Source organism: Apodemus sylvaticus, chromosome 2, assembly GCF_947179515.1.
Source record: "Apodemus sylvaticus chromosome 2, mApoSyl1.1, whole genome shotgun sequence".
Classification (NCBI taxonomy): Eukaryota; Metazoa; Chordata; class Mammalia; order Rodentia; family Muridae; genus Apodemus; species Apodemus sylvaticus.
The window spans coordinates 159,019,533-159,039,916 of record NC_067473.1 but is presented as its reverse complement, the minus strand read 5'-3'; the positions used below and the strand labels follow the sequence as shown (position 1 = coordinate 159,039,916).

The following is a 20,384-nucleotide window of genomic DNA, read 5'->3' as shown; positions in this document are numbered from 1 at the left end:
AGGACAGATCTGGAAGGGAATCTGGGAAAGGGGATAACATTTGAAATGTAAATACATAAAATATCCAAGTAAATATACACGAGTTGATATTTGACCCAATATAGTAATCATAAATAATGTTTTCTAATGTAAGGCTTTTTCTTTTCCTTACAGAAATACTCTAACATGATACTGTTGTTAAATAATTAAGAGTCCACTCCTTCCCCTCACAAACACATGACTCTTCATGACTTAATTTTGTTTCCAATGGTTAGTCTCTAGTTACCTTGAGAACTGGACAAGTCTCAGCTCTGTGAGTGCACACACCCCACAGGTGTTTTTGTGGACTTCACACTTTTTCTTAATTGTGAGTTTTCCTGCTGAGAATTAGGATTCCCAGGTGCCAAGTGAGAGGTTCCTGAGCCCTGGGAGACTCACAGTGACTCTGTGAAGGGGACATAATCTAGGGCTAAGAAGGTATAAAGCAGATTGGACTCCAGGGAACTGAGGGAGTGTTTGGATACTGGTGGGCATGTATCAGGACAAAACAATGCTTTATAACCTTGATCCACATGGATCAGCCAGACATCTTTACCAGTTTGTTGATGTGCTCCCAGGGATGAATAGTCAAAGATTATCAACTGAATAGATATCTGGGTTTTATCAATTATTTATCTATGTTAATATGAAATTACTCATTTTCTCTCTCCTGATTTTTCTCATTGCTTTCCAGGAACAAATTTCTTGTTTTTCCTTCAGTATACCTGTTTCTCCTGGCTACTATCAAAATGGTCATTTTGTTATTGGAGGACTCTTTTCCCTCAGAGTGACTGCTAGATACAGTAGATTTAAATTTGGATTTAATGATACAATGACTATACCGGAAGCTGTTATTGTGTAAGTGTTTGACTACTCTTTAAATTTCAGGATTTCATATATGTAAACAACATTTTGATCTCACCCTATTCTATTGCTTTCTTTCCAATGTCTCCTTCCTTCACTGTCATAGGTTCTCTGTCTGTCTGTCTGTCTCTCTGTCTGTCTGTCTTTCTCTCAGTCTCTCTCAAATTTTAATGTTCATTTAGGTATGCCAGTACTACAGGAGTATAGGGCATTATCTAGAGTCTAGACAAGCTGCTAGGCAAACCTGCTATGGAAACTGACTCTCCCTTCCATGGTAGCCATCAAATGCCAATAGCTACTCAGGCATGACTCTGTGGGCCTCTCGCCTACACATGCTGAATTCTCTTAAAAATGTAAGAAATTTTGAAAGCATTTTGCTGTCAAAAACAATTTTTATTTTTATTTATTTAGTGCATTGTATTGAGAACATTTTAGTTTTCCTGTTTAAATTTACTTGACACTATTTTGTTTTCAGTTGCTATTGGTGATCAAGCACTTTGTATTTTCCTGAGGTTTATCCTATTCTTTTTTTTTTTTTTTTACTTTTGTGAATTTTGCTGCATTTATTTTTTTTTAATTTTTTTATTCGATATAATTTATTTACATTTCAAATGATTTCCCCTTTTCTAGCCCCCCCCACTCCCCGAAAGTCCCGTAAGCCCCCTTCTCTTCCCCTGTCCTCCCTCCCACCCCTTCCCAGTTCCCCGTTCTGGTTTTGCCGAATACTGCTTCACTGAGTCTTTCCAGAACCAGGGACCACTCCTCCTTTCTTCTTGTATCTCATTTGATGTGTGGATTATGTTTTCGGTATTCCAGTTTTCTAGGTTAATAACCACTTATTAGTGAGTGCATACCATGATTCACCTTTTGAGTCTGGGTTACCTCACTTAGTATGATGTTCTCTAGCTCCATCCATTTGCCTAAGAATTTCATGAATTCATTGTTTCTAATGGCTGAATAGTACTCCATTGTGTAGATATACCACATTTTTTGCATCCACTCTTCTGTTGAGGGATACCTGGGTTCTTTCCAGCATCTGGCAATTATAAATAGGGCTGCTATGAACATAGTAGAGCATGTATCCTTATTACATGGTGGGGAATCCTCTGGGTATATGCCCAGGAGTGGTATAGCAGGATCTTCTGGTTTGAAGACAGCATGAAAACTAAGTTTTAATGTTTGCTATCCCACATGCTTTCCTCTTCCATTTTATTTCTCAAACACAAATTGTAGAGTAAATATTGAAAAATGTACATTTGATAGTTTGTGGTGGTGCAAAAGTTTAATCCCAAAACTTGAAAAGCAGAGGCAGGTGGATCTTTCTGAGCCTGAGTTTAAGCTAGACTACAGAAGGAGTTTAAATTAAACCTTGGTTGAAAAAGCGAGATGCTGTCTCAAAAAAATTCAAAAACAAAAATAACAGATTTAATAACAAGTTGTACTACGAATCTTCTTTTATAGCACAATTTTCTCCATATTTTTAATATTGAACATACTACCTGTTTCCTGGAATGTCATGTACAATTTTTATATGAATTACGTTGCTATAAATAAAAATGCAGAATTTGAGAGGTAGAATGCAAGGAGCTTCTTAGAGAAAAGAGAGGGAGGTAAAGAATGTAATTATTTTTATTTATTAGAATAATATATATATAAATTAATATAAATAATTATATTATGTACATTAAAAAGAACAGAAATTAATTAAAATAATTAATTAATATATTTAATTAATATAAAAACACAAAAAATGATCTTTCCAATTTTTCCTCCCAGGAATCTCACCAAAAATTACCAGCACATGCTAGCATTCATTTTTGCTATAGAAAAAATAAACAAGAACCCAAATATTCTATTCAATATGTCCCTGGGATTCTATCTCTTCAATGTTGACTTTTCTGAAAGAAAGGCCATGGAAAGTTCTATGGCTTTGCTCTCAGGAGAGAGCCCCCCAATTCCTAACTACAGCTGCAGGCCTGAGAAGACTGATAAGCTGGTTGCAGTGATAGGAGGCATTTCAACAGGAATATCAACTCAGATCTCCAGAGTTCTAAGTCTCTACAATGTTCCACAGGTACACAATTCATCCTGATTCTTAGGTTAAAGAAAGTAAGATAGTAATAAATGCTAATTAATCCAGTTATTGTTTATTGATGGGGTATGGGACTGCTTAATAATTTTCTATTTTGTTTTCATTGTAACTCTGAAGAATAATTTATTCTTAATATAAAATCGTTTGTAAAATAAATTTAATTTCAAAATCTTTAACACTGAAAAAAATATAAGTAAAAGTAATGACAGCCTGTATTCTTACCACTCCAAGAAAATTTCTTTTGTTAGTTACCATTTCCAATACTGTCTTTCTTCTGTATCCAGTTTTAGAGCATCACAAAGCATGAGGATATAATAATTGCATGCATGTATGTACACAGTAACTACTATGAACATATTCGTGATTATTTTACTGTGGTATCAGCTCATATTGCCACATAAGTTTCATTTATACGAAGAAGCATGCGTCAGACTTAATCTGGCTGGACATTTAGACTGTAATTTTCTCCTGTTGATAGGAAAGTTTTTACTTTTGTCTTTGTTTAAATATCTTTCTGTTGATCAGTACTGATTTCTTATAAACAATGCTAGAGAGGTAGCATTTATAAGTCAATTGCATCTTAATTTGTCATATATTTGGAAAGGTTTACTTAGAAATACATTAGTTTGCAAACAACACTGATCCAGTGCTTAATGTTTCCTAGTATCCTCAGTGAAGTAACTTAAATCTTAGTAAAATTAATTAGGCTGCCATGCTGTTTCATTTTTATTTTTTATTTTTTGCAATTGTTTTTATTTTTTTTTTAGTTAAAAAATAATAGGTTTCCTTGTCCCATTTTATTATACATACTTACTTTGGTTGGCCCACACACTCTCGCCGCTTCTCCCTGATCCCTGTCCCTCTTCATACACTTCTACCTCCAGTGTTCTACCTCACCATCACCTTTCTAGTTACCTAGACTCTATACATTACAAATGAATACATAGGTAGAAAGACAGACAGACACATTAAAAGAAAGGATACACATATCAAAAGAACATTCAATAATGCATTATTTCTCTTTCTGGGCCTAAATTATCTCACTAAATATAATCTTTTCCAATTGTATCTATTTTTAAGTAAATCACTTATCATTTTTCTTAACTTCTAAATAAAAGTCTATTGTATATTTGTACCATGCTTTCATTACCCCTTCATCTGTAGATAGGCTTATTCCATTAGTTGTCACTGGGTATAAAATAATTAACATGGGTGTATAAGTTTCTGGTAGGATATAGTGTACTTTAGGTATATGCTCAGAACGGGCTTAGCTGGGTCATATGGAAATCCTTTTTTTTTTTTTTTCTAAATTCTTTGTTTACATTCCAAATGCTTTTCCCTTTCCCGGTTCCCCTCTCCCCATATGTCCCATAAGCCCTCTTCTCTCCATTCATTCTACAATCACCTCCCTCCTTTTTCTCTGTCCTGGTACTCCCCTACAGTGCTGGATCAAGCCTTTTCAGGATCAGGGCCCTCTCCTTACTTCTTCATAGGTGTCATTTGATATGCTAATTGTGTCTTGGGTATTCAGAACTTCTGGGCTAATTAATATCCACTTATCTGTGATTGCATTCCATGTGTATTCTTTGGTGATTGGGTTACCTCACTTAGGTTGATATTTTCCAGTTCCAAACATTTGCCTACAAATTTCATGAATTCATTGTGTTTAATTGCTGAGTAGTATTCCATTGTGTAAATATCCAACATTTTCTGTATCCATTCCTCCTTTGAGGGACATCTGGGCTCTTTCCAGCTTCTGGCTATTATAAATAAGGCTGCTATGAACATAGTGGAGCATGTGTCTTTATTGCATGCTGGGGAATCCTCTTGGTATATGCCCAGGAGAGGTATACCAGGGTGCTCCAGAAGTGTCATGTCAAATTTTCTGAGGAACTGCCAGACTGATTTCCAAAGTGGTTGTACCATCTTATAGCCCCACCAGCAGTGGAGGAGTGTTCCTCTTTCTCCTCATCCTTGCCAACACCTGCTGTCTCCTGAGATTTGACTTCAGCCATTCTGACTGGTGTAAGTGAAATCTCAGGGTTGTTTTGATTTGCATTTACCTAAGGACTAATGAAGTTGAGCACTTCTTAAGGTGCCTCTTGGCCATCTGAATTTCTTCAGGTGAAAATTCATTGTTTAGGTATGTACCCCATTTTTAATAGGGTTATTTGGTTCTCTGGGGTCTAACTTCTTGAGTTCTTTATATATATTGGATATTAGCCCTCTATCAGATGTAGGGTTGGTGAATATCCTTTCCCAATTTGATGGTTGTCATTTTGTCCTTTTAACAGTGTCCTTTGCCTTACAGAAACTTTGTAATTTTATGAGGTCCAATTTGTCAATTATTGATCTTAGAGCATAAGCTATTGGTGATCTGTTCAGGAACTTTTACCCTGTGCCCATGTCCTCAAGAGTCTTCCCCAGTTTCTTTTCTATTAGTTTCAGTGTGTCTGGTTTTACATGGGGGTCCTCGATCCACTTGGAGCGAAGTTTAGTACATGGAGATAAGAATGCATCAATTTGCATTCTTCTGCATGCTGACCTCCAATTGAACCAGCACCATTTGTTGAAAAGGCTATCTTTTTTCCACTGGATGTTTTTGGCTCCTTTGTCGAAGATCAAGTGACCATAGGTGTGTGGGTTCATTTCTGGATCTTCAATTCTATTCCATTGGTCCACTTGTCTGTCACTGTACCAATACCATGCAGATTTTAACACTATTGCCCTGTAGTATTGCTTGAAATCAGGGATACTGATTCCCTCAGAATTTCTTTTGTTGTTGAGAATAGTTTTAGCTATCCTGGGTTTTTTGTTATTCCAGATGAATTTGAGAATTGCTTTTTCTAACTCTGTGAAGATCTGAGTTGGGATTTTGATGGGGATTGTGCTGAATCTGTAGATCACTTTTGGCAAAATGGCCATTTTAACTATATTAATCCTGCTGCTCCACGAGCATGGCAGATTTTTCCATTTTCTGAGGACTTCTTCCATTTCCTTCTACAGAGTCTTGAAGTTTTTGTCATAAAGATCCTTCACATTTTTGGTAAGAGTCACCCCAAGTTGCATTATACTGCTTTTGGCTATTGTGAAGGGGTCATTTTCTTAATTTCTTTCTCAGCCTGCTTATCCTTTGAGTATAGGAAGGCTACTGATTTGCTTGAGTTGATTTTATAACCTGCCACTTTGCTGAAGTTGTTTATCACCTGTAGGAGTTCTCTAGTGGAGTTTTTTGTGTCACTTAGGTAGACTATCATATCATCTGCAAATAATGAAAGTTTGACTTCTTTATTTCCAATTTGTATCCCTTTGACCTCCTTATGTTGTCTAATTGCCTGAGCTAGTACCTCAAGTACAACAGTGAAAAGATAAGGAGAAAGGGGGCAGCCTTGTCTAGTCCCTTATTTTAGTGGGATTGCTTCAAGTTTCTCTCCATTTAGTTTGATGCTGACTACTGGTTTGCCGTATATTGCTTTTACTATGTTTAGGTATGGGCCTTGAATTCCTGTTATTTCCAAGACTTTAAACATGAAAGGATGCTGAATTTTGTCAAATGCTTTTTCAGTATCCAATGAAATGACCATGTGGCTTTTTTCTTTGAGTTTGTTTATGTAGTGGATTGCATTGATGGATTTCCATATATCGAACCAACCCTGTATCCCTGGGATAAAGCCCACTTGATCATGGTGGATGATTGTTTTTATGTGCTCTTTGATTCGGTTGGCAAGAATTTTATTGAGTATTTTTGCATCGATGTTCATAAGGGAAATTGATCTGAAGTTCTCTTTCTTTGTTGAATATTTGTGTGGTTTTGGTATCATCGCAATGGTGGCTTCATAGAAGGAGTTGGGCAGTGTTACTTCTGTTTCTATTTTGTGGAATAGTTTGAAGAGTATTGGTGTTAGGTATTCTTTGAAGGTCTGATAGAATTCTGCACTGAAACCATCTTGTCCTGTTCTTTTTTTTGTTGGAAGACTTTCTATGACCCCTTCTATTTCTTTAAGGGTTATGGGACTGTTTGATGATGTATTTGGTCCTGATTTAATTTTGGTATTTGGTATCTGTCAAGGAAATTTTCCATTTCCTCCAGATTCTCCAGTTGTGTTGAGTACTGGTTTTTGTAGTAGGATCTGATGATTCTTTGGTTTTCCTCAGTTTTTGTTGTTATATGCCCCTTTCATTTCTAATTTTGATAATTTGGATACATTCTCTGTGCCCTTTCATCAGTCTGTCTAAGGTTTTATCTATCTGGTTGATTTTCTCAAAGAACCAGCTCCTGGATAAGTTGATTCTTTGTATGGTTCTCTTTGTTTCCACTTGATTGATTTCAGCCCTGAGTTTAATGATTTCCTGTCTTCTACTCCTCCTGGGTGTATTGCTTTCTTTTTGTTCCACGGCTTTCAGGTGTATTGTTAAGCTGCGAGTGTATGCTCTCTCCATTTTCTTTTTGTAGGCACTCAGAGCTATGAGATTTCCTCTTAGCACTGCTTTCATTGTGTCCCAAAGATTTGGGTATGTTGTGCCTTCATTTTCATTAAATTCTAAAAAGTCTCTGATTCCTCTCTTTATTTCTTCTTTGGCCAAGGTGTCATTGAGTAGAGTATTGTTCAGTTTCTATGTGTATGTGGGCTTTCTTTTGTTTTTGTTGCTATTGAAAACCACTCTTACTCCATAGTGATCTGATAGGAGGCATGGGATTAGTTCGATCTTCTTATATTTGTTGAGTTCTGTCTTGTGAGCAATTATCCGGTTGATTTTGGAGAAGGTAGCATGAGGTGCTGAGAAAAAGGTCTATTCTTTTGCTTTGGGATGAAATGTTTTATATATATATCTATATATCTATATATATATATCTATATCTATCTATATATCTATATATCTATATCTATATATATATATCTATATATATCTATATATATCTATCTATATCTATATCTATATCTATATCTATATCTATATCTATATCTATATCTATCTATCTATCTATATATCTATATCTATCTATCTATCTATCTATCTATCTATCTATATATATATATATATATATATATATATATATATATATATATATATATATATATATCTGTTAAATCCAATTGGTCCAAAGCTTCAATTTGTTTCACTGTATCCCTGTTTAGTTTCTGTTTTCTTGATTGGTCCATTGAGGAGAGTGCAGTGTTGAAGTCACCCACAATTATTGTGTTAGGTGAAATGTGTGCTTTGTGCTTTAGTAAAGTTATTTTTATGAATGAGGTTGACCTTGCTTTTGGAGCATAGATGTTCAGGATTGAGAGTTCTTCTTGGTGTATTTTTCCTTTGACCAGCAAGAATTTCCTTCACTGTCTCTTTTGATGACTTTGGGTTGAATGTCAATTTTATCTGATATTAGAGTAGCTACTCTGGCTTGTTTCCTGAGATTATTTGCTTATAAAACTGTCTTCCAGCCTTTTACTTTAAGGTAGTGTTTGTCTTTGACACTGAGGTGTGTTTTCTGTATGCAGCAAAATGTAGCGTCCTGTTTAAGTGTCCAGTCTTTTAGTCCATGTTTTTTTAATTGGGAAATTGAGTTTATTGATATTAAGAGCTATTAAGGAATAGTGATTGTTACTTCCTGTCATTTTTGATGTTATTTTTTATATTTGATAGTTATCTTCTTTTCGGTTTGATGAAAGTTTACTATCTTGCTTTTTTCAGGGTGAAGTTTCCCTCCCTGTATTAGTGTTTTCCCCCTATTATCCTCTGTTGGGCTGGGTTTGTGGAAAGATACTGTGTAAATGTGTTTTTGTCATGGAATATCTTAGTTTCTCCATCTAAGGTGATTGAGAGTTTTGCTGGGTATAGTAGTTTTGGCTGGCATTTGTGTTCTCTTAGAGTCTGCATGAGATCTGCCCAGGATCTTCTAGCTTTCATAGTCTCTGGTGAGAAGTCTGGTGTGATTCTGATAGTTGTTCCTTTATATGTTACTTGGCCTTTTTCTCTTACATCTTCTAATATTCTTTCTTTGTTTAGTACATTTGGGGTTTTGATAATTATGTGATGGGAGATATTTCTGTTCTGGTCCAGTCTGTTTGGAGTTCTGTAGGCTTCTTGTATATTCATGGGTATCTCTCTCTCTTTAGATTATGGATGATTTCTTCCATAATTTTGTTGAAAATATTTGCTGGTCCTTTAAGTTGTACATTTTCACTCTCATCTAAGCCTATAATCCTTTGGTTTGACCTTCTCATTGTGTCCTGGATTTCCTCGATGTTTTGGGTTACAAGCTTTTTACATTTTGCATTATCTTTGACTGTTGAGTCTATTCTTTCTATGGAAATTTTGACATCTGAGATTCTTTCTTCTATCTCTTGCATTCCTTTTTTGATATTTGTGTCTATGGCCCCTGATTTCTTCCCAAGGTTTTTTATGTCCAATGTTGTCTCCCTTTGAGATTTCTTAGTTGTTTCTACATCTGGTTTTAGATCCTGAATGGTTTTGCTCAATTCCTTCACTTGCTTGTTTTCTGTTTTCCTATAATTTTTTAAGAGAATTTTGTTTCCTCTTTCATGACCTCTGCCTATTGACCTATTGAAAAATACAAGTTTTCCTGTATTTCTTTAAGTGATTTTTGCATTTCCTCCATACTGACTTATGTTGTTTCATTTTTATTATTAATTTTTACCTAGTTGTTTATTTTTGAGACATTCTCACTATGCAAGTTTGCCCAGTCTTGAACTTCCTTTGTAGCCTAAGATAGCATTAGAGATCTCCTCATGCCTTTGCTTTCCCAGGGCTAGGATTAAAATCATACTCCTTCATGCTTGACTTCATTTTTATTTTTATAAGTTTTTATGAGTTGTTTTTTTAAATATTTGTCATTTTATTTATTTACATTTCAATTTTTTCTCCCTTTCCAGTCTCACCTCCCTAAACCCTCCATCCCATCTCCCTTCTTGACTCTAAGTGGGTTATTTTGCAACCACCCACCCACTCTGGCCTCATTCCTGTAGCGTCTTCCTTTACTGGGACAACAAACCTCCATAGAAACAAGTGCCTCCCCTTCCTTTGGTACCAGATAAGGCACTCTGATACATATGTAAAATGATCCATGGAACCAACCATGAATACCATGTGGTTGTTGGTAGTTTAGTCCATGGGATCTTAGAGGTATCCAGTTACTTGATATTGTTCTTTATATTGTGTTGCCATCCCTTTCAGCTCCTTTAGTCCTTCCACTAACTCTTCCACTGGGGTCCCCAGGTTCAATCCAATGGTTGGCAGAGTTTCAACTTCTGTCTTTCTCCACGTGCTGGCAGAACCTCTCAGAGGACAGCTGTACTAAATCCTCTCTGCAAGCGTTTGGCATCAGCAATAGTGTCAGGCTTTGCTGTCTGCAGATGTCATGGATTCCAAGGTCAGGCAATCTCTGGATGGCCTTCGCTTCAGTCTCTCCTCCATTTTTGTTTTTTTTTGTTTTTTTGTTTGTTTGTTTGTTTGTTTGTTTTTGTTTGTTTGGGTTTTTTTTTTGGCCAAAGCTTCCTTTAGACTTTAAGTATTCTGTGTTAAATATTTTGAGATTCATGAGTGGTCCCAGGTCCCATCCCTCAACTGTTATCCATACGTATCTTCTGGAGTTGTTCTCCTCAGGATCAATCATCCTGCTCTTGGGTATTGTAGCTAATGTCATCCCAATTGGTTCTTAGGAGCCTTTCACATCTCTGGCATTTGGTACTTTCTGGTGGTTTCTGTCACCTGATTGTTCCCTATGATGGAACATACTAAGGTTTGGGGCTAATATCCACTTATCAGTTAGTGTCTACCATGTATGTCATTTTGGGTCTGGGTTACCTTATATAGGATGATATTTTCTATTTCAACTCATTTGCCTGCAAAATTTTGTGAAATCTTCATTATTATGAGCTGAGCACTATTCCATTTTGTAACTGTCCCATAGTTTCTGTATCCATTCTTTCATTGAAAGACATTAGGGTACTTTCCTGCTTATGGCTATTATAAATATGGTTGTCATGAACATAATGGAGCATGCACTTGTTATTTGCTGGGGCATCTTTTTCAGGTATATGACTAGTAGTAATATAACTGTGTCTTCATGAATTTTATTTCTTCTTTTAAATATGTAATTTTTGACCTATGCTTATTATGACATTTATAATGATACAATTATTTATAAGAAATGTGTATATAACTGTACTAGGCTCATTTTGGCCACAGAATTATTTACATTCCAAATGTTGCCCTTTTCCTGGTCTCCCTCCCAGAGTTTTTAACCCCATTCCCCCTACCCTTGGCCTCTGAGATTGTGCTTATCCATCCCTACCACCCACAACATGTGCCCTTTCATCTCCCTTCCATACAGTATCCAGTCTCTACAGGATTAAGCACATTCTCTCCCACGGAGGCCAGAGTAGGCAGTTCTCTGCTACATATTGGATGTGGGTCCACAGACCAACCCATGTATGTTCTTGGGTGGGCTGCCTAGTCTCTGGGAGTTCCCAGGGATCTGGGCTAATTTATATTGTTAGTCTTCCTATGGGGTTGCCCTCCCCTTCATCTCTTTCAGTCTTATCCCTATCTTCTCAATAGGGTTCCACAACTTTAGTCCAATGGGTGGCTGTAAGTATCTGAGCCTGTCTCCGTTAGCTACTGATCAAGGCTCTCAGTGCACAGTCATGCTACATTCCCATCTGAAGTACAACAAAACATCACCAATAGTGTTATGGTTTAGTTGCCAACCATGGGATGGATCTCAAGTTGTCCAATCACTCAATGTACTCTCCTTCTCTCTCTGCTGCATTTTTGTCCCTGCTTTAGTTTTAGGCAAGAACATTTCTTAGTCAAAAAATTTGAGGATAGTTCAGTGATGCCATGCCTCTACTTGGGGCCCTATCTCTTTGGCTAATTCTAATTCAAAGCAACTCTGTACTTTTTGGCTAATATCTACTTATCACTGAGTATAAACATTTTGAGTCTGTCCTTTTGGGTCTGGGTTACCTCAACCAGAGTGATATTTTCTAGTTCTTTCCATCTTCCTATAAAATTCATGATGTCCTCCTTTTTATTAGTTGAAATTCAAATTTTTCTCTTTCACCTCTGGCTAGCTGGCTGCCTGTGGCTGAAACTTACATACATAGCCTAACAAAAATTCAATATAGTCACGGTGTCCTGAGACATTTTTATCGTTTCTTTTAGTAATCTCCTCACACACTTTTTAAGCTTGAACTCTGTAGCTGGCAGTACTGTATTGCAGACGATATTCTATTTATGTTTTTTTTCTTTTATCACTTTGGAATTTTTGTTTGCGTTTTTCTGTGTAGAATAAGTACACCATCTCTCGTGTATGCAAACGATTCCCTAGTATATGCAAATCATTTCAACTTTACCTGTGACAGAAAATCCCTTCTTTCAATTTCTTGTTTCTCCAGCCTAAGTGCTGTATGACTGTTCTTTTTTTTTTATTCGATATATTTTTTATTTACATTTCAAATGAATTCCCCTTTTCTGGCCCCCCACTCCTCGAAAGTCCCATAAGCCCTCTCCTCTCCCCCGTTCTCCCATCTACCCCTTCCCACTTCCCTGTTCTGGCTTTGTCTTATATTGCTACACTGAGTCTTTCCAGAACCAGGGGCCATTCCTCTGTTCTTCTTTGACATCATTGGATGTGTGGATTATGTTTTGGGTATTACAATTTTCTAAGCTAATATCCACTTATTAGTGAATGCATACCGTGATTATTCTTTTGAGTCTGGGTTACCTCACTTAGTGTGATGTTCTCCAGCTCCATCCATTTGTCTAAGAATTTCATGAATTCATTGTTTCTAATGGCTGAATAGTACTGTATTATGTATATATACCACATATTTTTTCATCCATTCTTCCGTTGAGGGCTATCTAGGTCCTTTCCAGGTTATGGCTATTATAAATAGAGCTGCTATGAACATAGTGGAGCATGTATCCTTATTACATGCTGGGGAATTTTCTGGGTATATGCCCAGGAGTGGTATAGCAGGGTCTTCTGTATCCTGAGTCTTACATCTTTCTTTCTTGTTTAACTTTCACATTTTCAGAGCACATTTTTAAGTTGAAGAAAATTTACAAAGGTTGTTCTATAGTGGGTTTTCATTTGACTTCTTGAATAGTAATTATCAGGTTTATTTAGGTATCTCTTTTTCCTTTAGTTTTTCTCCATATTTTAAAATTTCTCCACCTAAGGCTTGTTTGCTAGGTTCTATTTAGATTCAGAATTGATTATCTTATTGCATGTACCTGCTTATGTGAGCCTTGTTTATGTTTTTTGTGAATATTGGTTACTCTATGGAACAGAGTAACTCATGCCTTTTTTCTTACTCTCTTTGATTCCTAATACTGAGGAATTATGGCCTCATGGAGATGCCATAGTTATTTGTTTTGTCTCTCTCTGAGTCTCCCTCTCCCCCTTTATGTCTCTATCTCAGTCTCAGTCTCTGTCTCTCTCTTTCAGTGTGTTTGCCTGTGTGAATGTGTATGTGTGCATAGGTGTGTGATTGTATTTGACCATGTACATGTGTGTGTATATGTGTTTGTGTGGTATGTGTGGCACATATGATGTATGTCAGGACTATGTAGGTAGGCATGTCAGTACACCTGAATTTCTTCCTTCATCACTTTCTCCACTGTTGTTTGGAATCAGGATACTGAATCAGAAGGTTGAGATTTTGAGCTGACTAGTCAGAAAGCTCTAGGGATTTACCTGTCTCCACCCTGTCATGTTAGCATACGCGCACTCAGAGCCATGTCTGACTTGTTATGGGGATGCTGAAGATTCTACTGTAGGCACTTCTGCTTGTAAAGCAAGCACTTCAAACCCACTAATGACCTTTCAGCCTCATGATATATATACTACAATACAATGGATTTGTCATAACATCTTCATGCATGTATAGCATTATACATTGTTTTTCAGTCTCCTCAGCACTGACTTTGGTCTATTGGACTCTACAGTCATAATTTGATGTTGAGGTTAGCTCCTAGACACCAAAACAGTGAATTAAATCTTCCCTCCATAAACTACCTGAGCCAAACCTCTTCTTACATAACTATTCAGTGTCTTGCCATTGTGACCTTCTGTTTTGACCCCTTCCTCTGAGGCAACCTCATCCAGGCCTGTTCACTTTCCTCCAGACTCTGTGAGGTGCTGTCACTCCACATTCTCAGCCCCCACAGTAGGTCAGTGTTAGATGATCAGTTCTCTCCTGAGAGGACAGTGTGCCATAGCCCTTTGAGTCATAGAGAGTGACAAAGTATAGCTCTTCAGTTTTTTCAGTCCATCTCCCTGAAGAACAGCATCTTCCTGAGAGCAACACCTGGATTCAACTCTAAAAGTACCCTGGACTTGTCCTGTGAGCAGGACAACAGGTCTCTAGCACAGACCCTTGCCTTTTTTTTTTTTTTTGAATTTCATTTGTCACATTTTGACATATTTTTTAAATTTATGGTTGAAAAGTATTTCATTCAGATTTTTAGATATATATTGATTTAACATAATTTGTTAATTCAGAAAACATAATTCAAATTATGTTTTATTAATTAATTTATTTCATGGAACTCAGAAACTTGTTATATGAGTTTATTAATATAAAATTTTTATTGTCATGTGTCACCTATTTACATTTCTTACTTTTGTGCATTTACTAAATATAGAGTATTTCTTTATGCCACTGTATTCTTCCTCAAAGTATTCATGTTTTCTTCATTTTGTGATTTCTTGTTTTGCATTACTTTTTCTTCTCCACATCCAACACTTTCTCCCAATCAATTAACATATATATTGAGTGTCTGTATTCAATTATCATGATTTTGGTTCCAATAAGTGAAATGTTTACTAAACATCTAAACTCAGATGCCTTTGGAGAAGTCAGTGCATAGAACCAGGGCATGAAATGTAGTTTACGGCATGACCTAGGGGGCATCTGATTTTAGGAGATTATTATTTAGGGAATTTGTATGGAAAGGAGACCAACTTCCAGTCTGAGCCATGAATACCAGTATATTCTGATACCACCAGTGTAGAGAGAGATAGAAGATTCAGTAAGTCAGACAGATTGTGTTGGCCAATCCTTGGAAATATAGTCCCAGACTAAAATACGAATCCTGGAACTCATTAAAGAACATATACATAGGAAAAGGAATGTTTTATGCCAGTATTAGATTAAGAGAAGTGAGTCATTTCATATAGCAGATTAGGTAATTAATGCTCTATCCTGTCCCCTATCCCAAAGGTGATGCCCTAAAGTCCATAGGAATGGCACTGTAGACAACTCAGCTGACATTTTCTGGTAAGAAGGATAGCAACATGATGGGGTGACCAGACAGTCCTGTCAAAGGAGACTTTATAACAATCACTGAGGTCGACAGTCAGCCTTCTAACCTAAGCAAGCTTATTTTAAGATAGTTGACTATGGATTAAAAGAGACAAAAGACTTAGGAACATCAATAGTGGATTTTACAATGCTCCATAGATTCCTCTTTATTAGTTTGTTATGGATTTGTGACATCAAGTAAAAGACCTTTAGTGTTAATGTTTCTCCACTTCTATTATCAGGAAGATGAAAGTTTTGAAGTGGCAGATTTGCAAATGGTGGTATTTGACTGGTATTACCTGAATGGAGATCAGGAGATAGACACTCTGTTGCCTTTTTTTCATATGTTCTATAAACGGACAAAGAAAACTGTATATTTTGTATGTTGTAAAGAGTAAGTGACATAAGTAACAAATTGGTATTACCTAGTAAAGTTATTTAACTGTTCAATTTCTCCTAAGTGCATAAGCAAAAAAGGTAAACCAAATCATTTGAAAATAAATCTAATTGTCTTGACTTATACAGTAACTTTCTTTCTGTTCAGATCAGCTATGCTCCATTCGATGTGAGTCTTGGGACCAGAGTCCAGCTCAAGTCTGCTTACCAGTTTCCTGTGCACACTGCAGCTCTGTACCAGGGAATTATTCAACTGCTGCTATACTTCACTTGGGTCTGGGTTGGTCTGGTGGTTCCAGATGATATGAGGGGAGAACTCTTCATTAAAGAAATCACAAAAGAGATGGTCAGCCATGGAATTTGTGTTGCATTTTCAGAAAAGGGTCCAGTATTTACTTCTGGTGTTGTAGTAGGCTGGTACCAATTATTATTAAGTATCACATTGACACGTGTTGTCCTTGCATTTGGTGACACTCATGACTTTCTGACACTTGTCTCTCTCATCCTTTGCTTTGCTGTTTTTGGTAATGTCTGGATCACAACTTCTGATTGGTATACCATCACATTACCCTTTCAACAAAATCGAATTTATACATCCTTCGGTGGAGCATTATCATTTTCAGTTCACAAGGATGAAATTCTTGGATTCAAGGATTTTCAAAGAAGTGTTCAACCTAGAAAATACCCTCATGATATCTTTATCCAATGTGTGTGGTTGATTTTATTTGAATGTCCACATTTCTATGAGCATGGAGTAAAGGAACTAAGTCAATGTGAGCAAAATGGCAGCCTGAGCACACGATCTGTGAAGGTTTGGGATATGAGTACCTCACCCTTGAGCTACAAAGTCCATGCAGCTGTGTATGCCATTGCCCATGCACTCCATGAGGAGCTGTCACTCAGAGTGAATGGAGAGTCATTGGATAAAGGTGGACTCCAGGCTCCTCTCCCATGGAAGGTAAAAATAGCTATGTTTATGTTTTCCTAGAATATTGGGTGCTTGCTTTTAATATCTGCATTTTGGTTCCTAATCTGTCATAGTTAATGTTAGAAATGCATTCCTTATGCTTGCATGCTTCTTTATGTTACGTTCTCCTTCTCAACATTTTCATGTTTATTCATAAACATTAGGTATCATAAAGAAATAGAAAAAAAATACATGTCCTAGGGTTTAAAGTTGAGCTAACATTTCTACCAAAAACAGCAAAGCAAAGGATGAGAGAGACAAGTGTCAGAAAGTCATGAGTGTCACCAAATGCAAGGACAACACGTGTCAATGTGATACTTAATAATAATTGGTACCAGCCTACTACAACACCAGAAGTAAATACTGGACCCTTTTCTGCAAATGCAACACAAATTCCATGGCTGACCATCTCTTTTGTGATTTCTTTAATGAGCTAACATATCTCAATATGTTCATGATGTTGAGAAAATGGTATTTCTAGTTTAAGAAAATTCAAAACATAATATTTATGTTATTTAATTTTCACATCTTTTATTACTGCTTTGAATGTTCTGTGAAGTAATGATATACACAACAGAGGAGACTTGTAGAAGTGCAAATGTGCCATATTTTAAGGGTTTTAGGAACCTTTGATGCCAAAAGTTTGTTTTGTTTTGATAAACAGAACCTAGAAGAAGACATAGCTTCTCTGAGAATAGACAATATAATCCATGCCTGTTCTCCAGCCTACAGGAGGCTGAGGCAGAAGGGTCATGAGTTTGAAGCCAGTCTGGGCTGTACAGTCTCTCCTTGGTTGCATGATGAAGCCTCTTTGATGAGAACTGGACTAGTTCCTGCTCTATGACTATAGCAGGATATCCTTAGAATTCTGTTCTTTGACTTGTTGCTGTCATTGTGTTCTATGGCATTTGGTTCTCTCTTAGGTCTCTGAGCCACCCAGCTTCAGATTCCTGGCAATCCAGGCAGTGTCTTTCATGGGTTGCCTCATGTCTTGAGCCTCAAGTTAAACCAGTCATTGGTTGGTCAGTCTCACACATTCTGAGCCACCATTACCCCAGTACATCTTGCAGTCAGAACACATTCTGAGTCTAAGGTTTGGTGAATGGGTTGGTGTCCCACATGTACCACTGAGAGCTTTCCAGGTTACAGAAGATGGCCATTTCAGGTTCCATATCCTCCATTACTATGTTATCACTAAGGTGACCCTCATAGGTTTCTGGAACTTCCATTTCACTAGTTTTGACATCGACTCTCAATGCCCCAATATTCCATCTCTCTCTGTGTCTCTCTGTCCATACCCTCTTCCTGTGTCCTGCCCTTCCCAATTTTTTTCCTTCTTTTTCCCATCTCCACACACCCTCTAGCCTACCCAACAAATCTTTTGCATTCCCAGTGATATTCATTTGACAAGTCTACCCCAACCCCAAGAACTCACCTTGTTATTTATCCTCTCCAGAGTAGTATTCCATTATGCAAATAGACCACATTTTCTTTATCCATTCTTCCACTGAAAAACATCTACTTTGCTTCTAGTTTTCTAATATTTTAAACAATGATACTATGAACTAATTGATCAACTTTCCTTTTGGTAAGATGTAGTGTCCTTTGAGTATATGCTCAACAGTGGTATAGATGTGTCTTGAGGTAGATAGATTCCCAATTTTCTGAGGACCTATCATTATTGTTTCTAGAGTGGCTATACAAGTTTGCACTACCTTAATCAATGTAATTGTGTTCCCCTTGATCCATTTCCTTGCCACCATAAGCCATCATTTTATCATTGATTTTAGCCATATTGACATGTGTACAATAGAAGCTCAAACTAATTTTGATTTGCATTTCCCTAATGAATAAGGACGACGAATATTATTTTTATATGTTTCTCACACCTTTGAGATTCCTCTATTGAGAATTCTCTGTTTAAGTCCATAACTAATTTTAAAAATTAGATTTGTGGTTTGGTGATGCCTTGTGTCTTCAGTTCTTTATATATTTTGTGAATTATATCTCTGTCAGATTTAGAGTTGTAAAAAATCCTTTTCCATTCTGTTGACTGACATTTTGTCCTACTGATGTTGTCATTTGTCTCTCATAAGCTTTTTTTGCTGTCATGAGGTCCTATCTGTGTTCTGTTTAGAAAGTTTCTCCTGTGCTAGGATGTGTAGAATTAAATAATTAAATATGTTTTGGCAGCACATTCCGCACTACCTTCCCTAAATCTCTGGGTCCTCAAATGAAAGACACACACTCAGTCTTTATAATTTAATATGCTTTAAACAGGTCAATGGTTGGGCCACTTCCTAACCTCCATTTTACTAATCCACCTTCCTCTGATAATCCAGATTTATCATAGTCACTACTTTTTCTTCCATCAAGGTTTGCTATTCAGCAGCTATGTGCATGTAAGTCTTTTCAGGAACAGAGTTACCATTCCTAATATAGTTATGAACAGTGAGCAACTACAGGAGTTAAATACTAGCACTAATCTAAAATATCATCTTTTTAAGCTGTTGTTGTAGGTGCAGAAAGATACAGACTAAGTGGGACAGTGTTTACCCAGCACTGTACTAGCTTAGGGGTTAACAGTGGAAAATGGGATAGGAACTTTATAGGTGTTTGTCTGCAGCCTTCAAGAGCTGCTTCAGGCAAAAGAAGAAGGGTTTGAAAAACACTGGTTTGAAGGTTTTTTTTAGATCAGATAGATTCTTGTTGCCCATGGTTCCAAGAAAGAAGAACTTTAGATAAGAGAACCTGGGAAAAATGGGAAAAATGTTAGGAGCCTCCAAGACAGATAATACTACCCTCTGCCTCTAGATGCTTATAAAATATGTTATTGATAAAGAGAACTCACAGGCATCAGACAGTACACAGAGAGAATTTGAGGAATCTCAAGATGGAAGTCTGCCAGAGAGGACTTTCTCAGAAAAGGTTCCTCTCAACCCTAAATTAGAAAGATATAGAGATACTGCTGATGAACTAACATTAGAGGAGAAAGCTCATTCAGATGAAGGAGCTGCCAAATATTATGTTGAGGATTGGCCTCCTAGTGCACCTTCTGCTCTGCCTATGATCTTTACTGTATGAGATGATACCCAGATGGAGATGCAACTACATAAATTGGAGTTTGAAATTAAGTTGTAGAAATTAACTAATGAGCTACAGGAGCTAAAAAGGGTATCAAGTACAGGAAGGAGCAGTGATCCTGGGATGCACCAGTCACTAAAAGAAAGAGGTGTAAGTCAGGCTCAAAGGGAAGGACAGGATAATTCTCATGTGCTGGCTTTCCCTGTCATTGAGATCATAGGCCAGCAGAATAGACTTAGAAAATATTAGACCTTGGAGTTCAAAGTGACAGAAGAATTAAAAACAGCCGTGGCACAGTTCAAAGTTGGCTAATTTACAACCTAATTGGATGCCTTGGGATCTCTGCAGATAAGCTAATTTTGTTTTGCTTCTAACTCTTTACCTTATAGTTTAAGCAGTTTGGTTGTCTCCACTCAGGCTCACCTGGATTGAAAATTGGTATGTCTGTTAAAGATCCTTGCAGGGTGTTTGGCAATAAATAGAATCTCTGACATCAAAACCCATACAAGTGGACCTCTTACTAGAGCTACATAGAACTCACATCTCTGTGTGTCTGCTTATGAGCAGACACAAACACCAGTAGGAGGTGCGAGGGGAAGCACTGCAAAGGGAGGACCATGTTTTCTGT

The 20,384-nt window shown here is 37.0% G+C and overlaps 1 protein-coding gene across 1 annotated transcript in view; it reads left to right on the top strand.

Annotated features, from left to right (window-relative positions):
* The first annotated feature begins 664 nt into the window (after positions 1-664).
* LOC127677648 (vomeronasal type-2 receptor 26-like) overlaps positions 665-20,384 on the top strand; it is a 31,734-nt gene continuing 12,014 nt past the window's right edge. The window contains exons 1-3 of the mRNA XM_052172682.1: positions 665-876; positions 2,659-2,956; positions 15,854-16,663. Of these exons, the coding sequence (XP_052028642.1) occupies positions 665-876; positions 2,659-2,956; positions 15,854-16,663 (1,320 nt within the window). The remainder of the gene's footprint in view (positions 877-2,658; positions 2,957-15,853; positions 16,664-20,384) is intronic.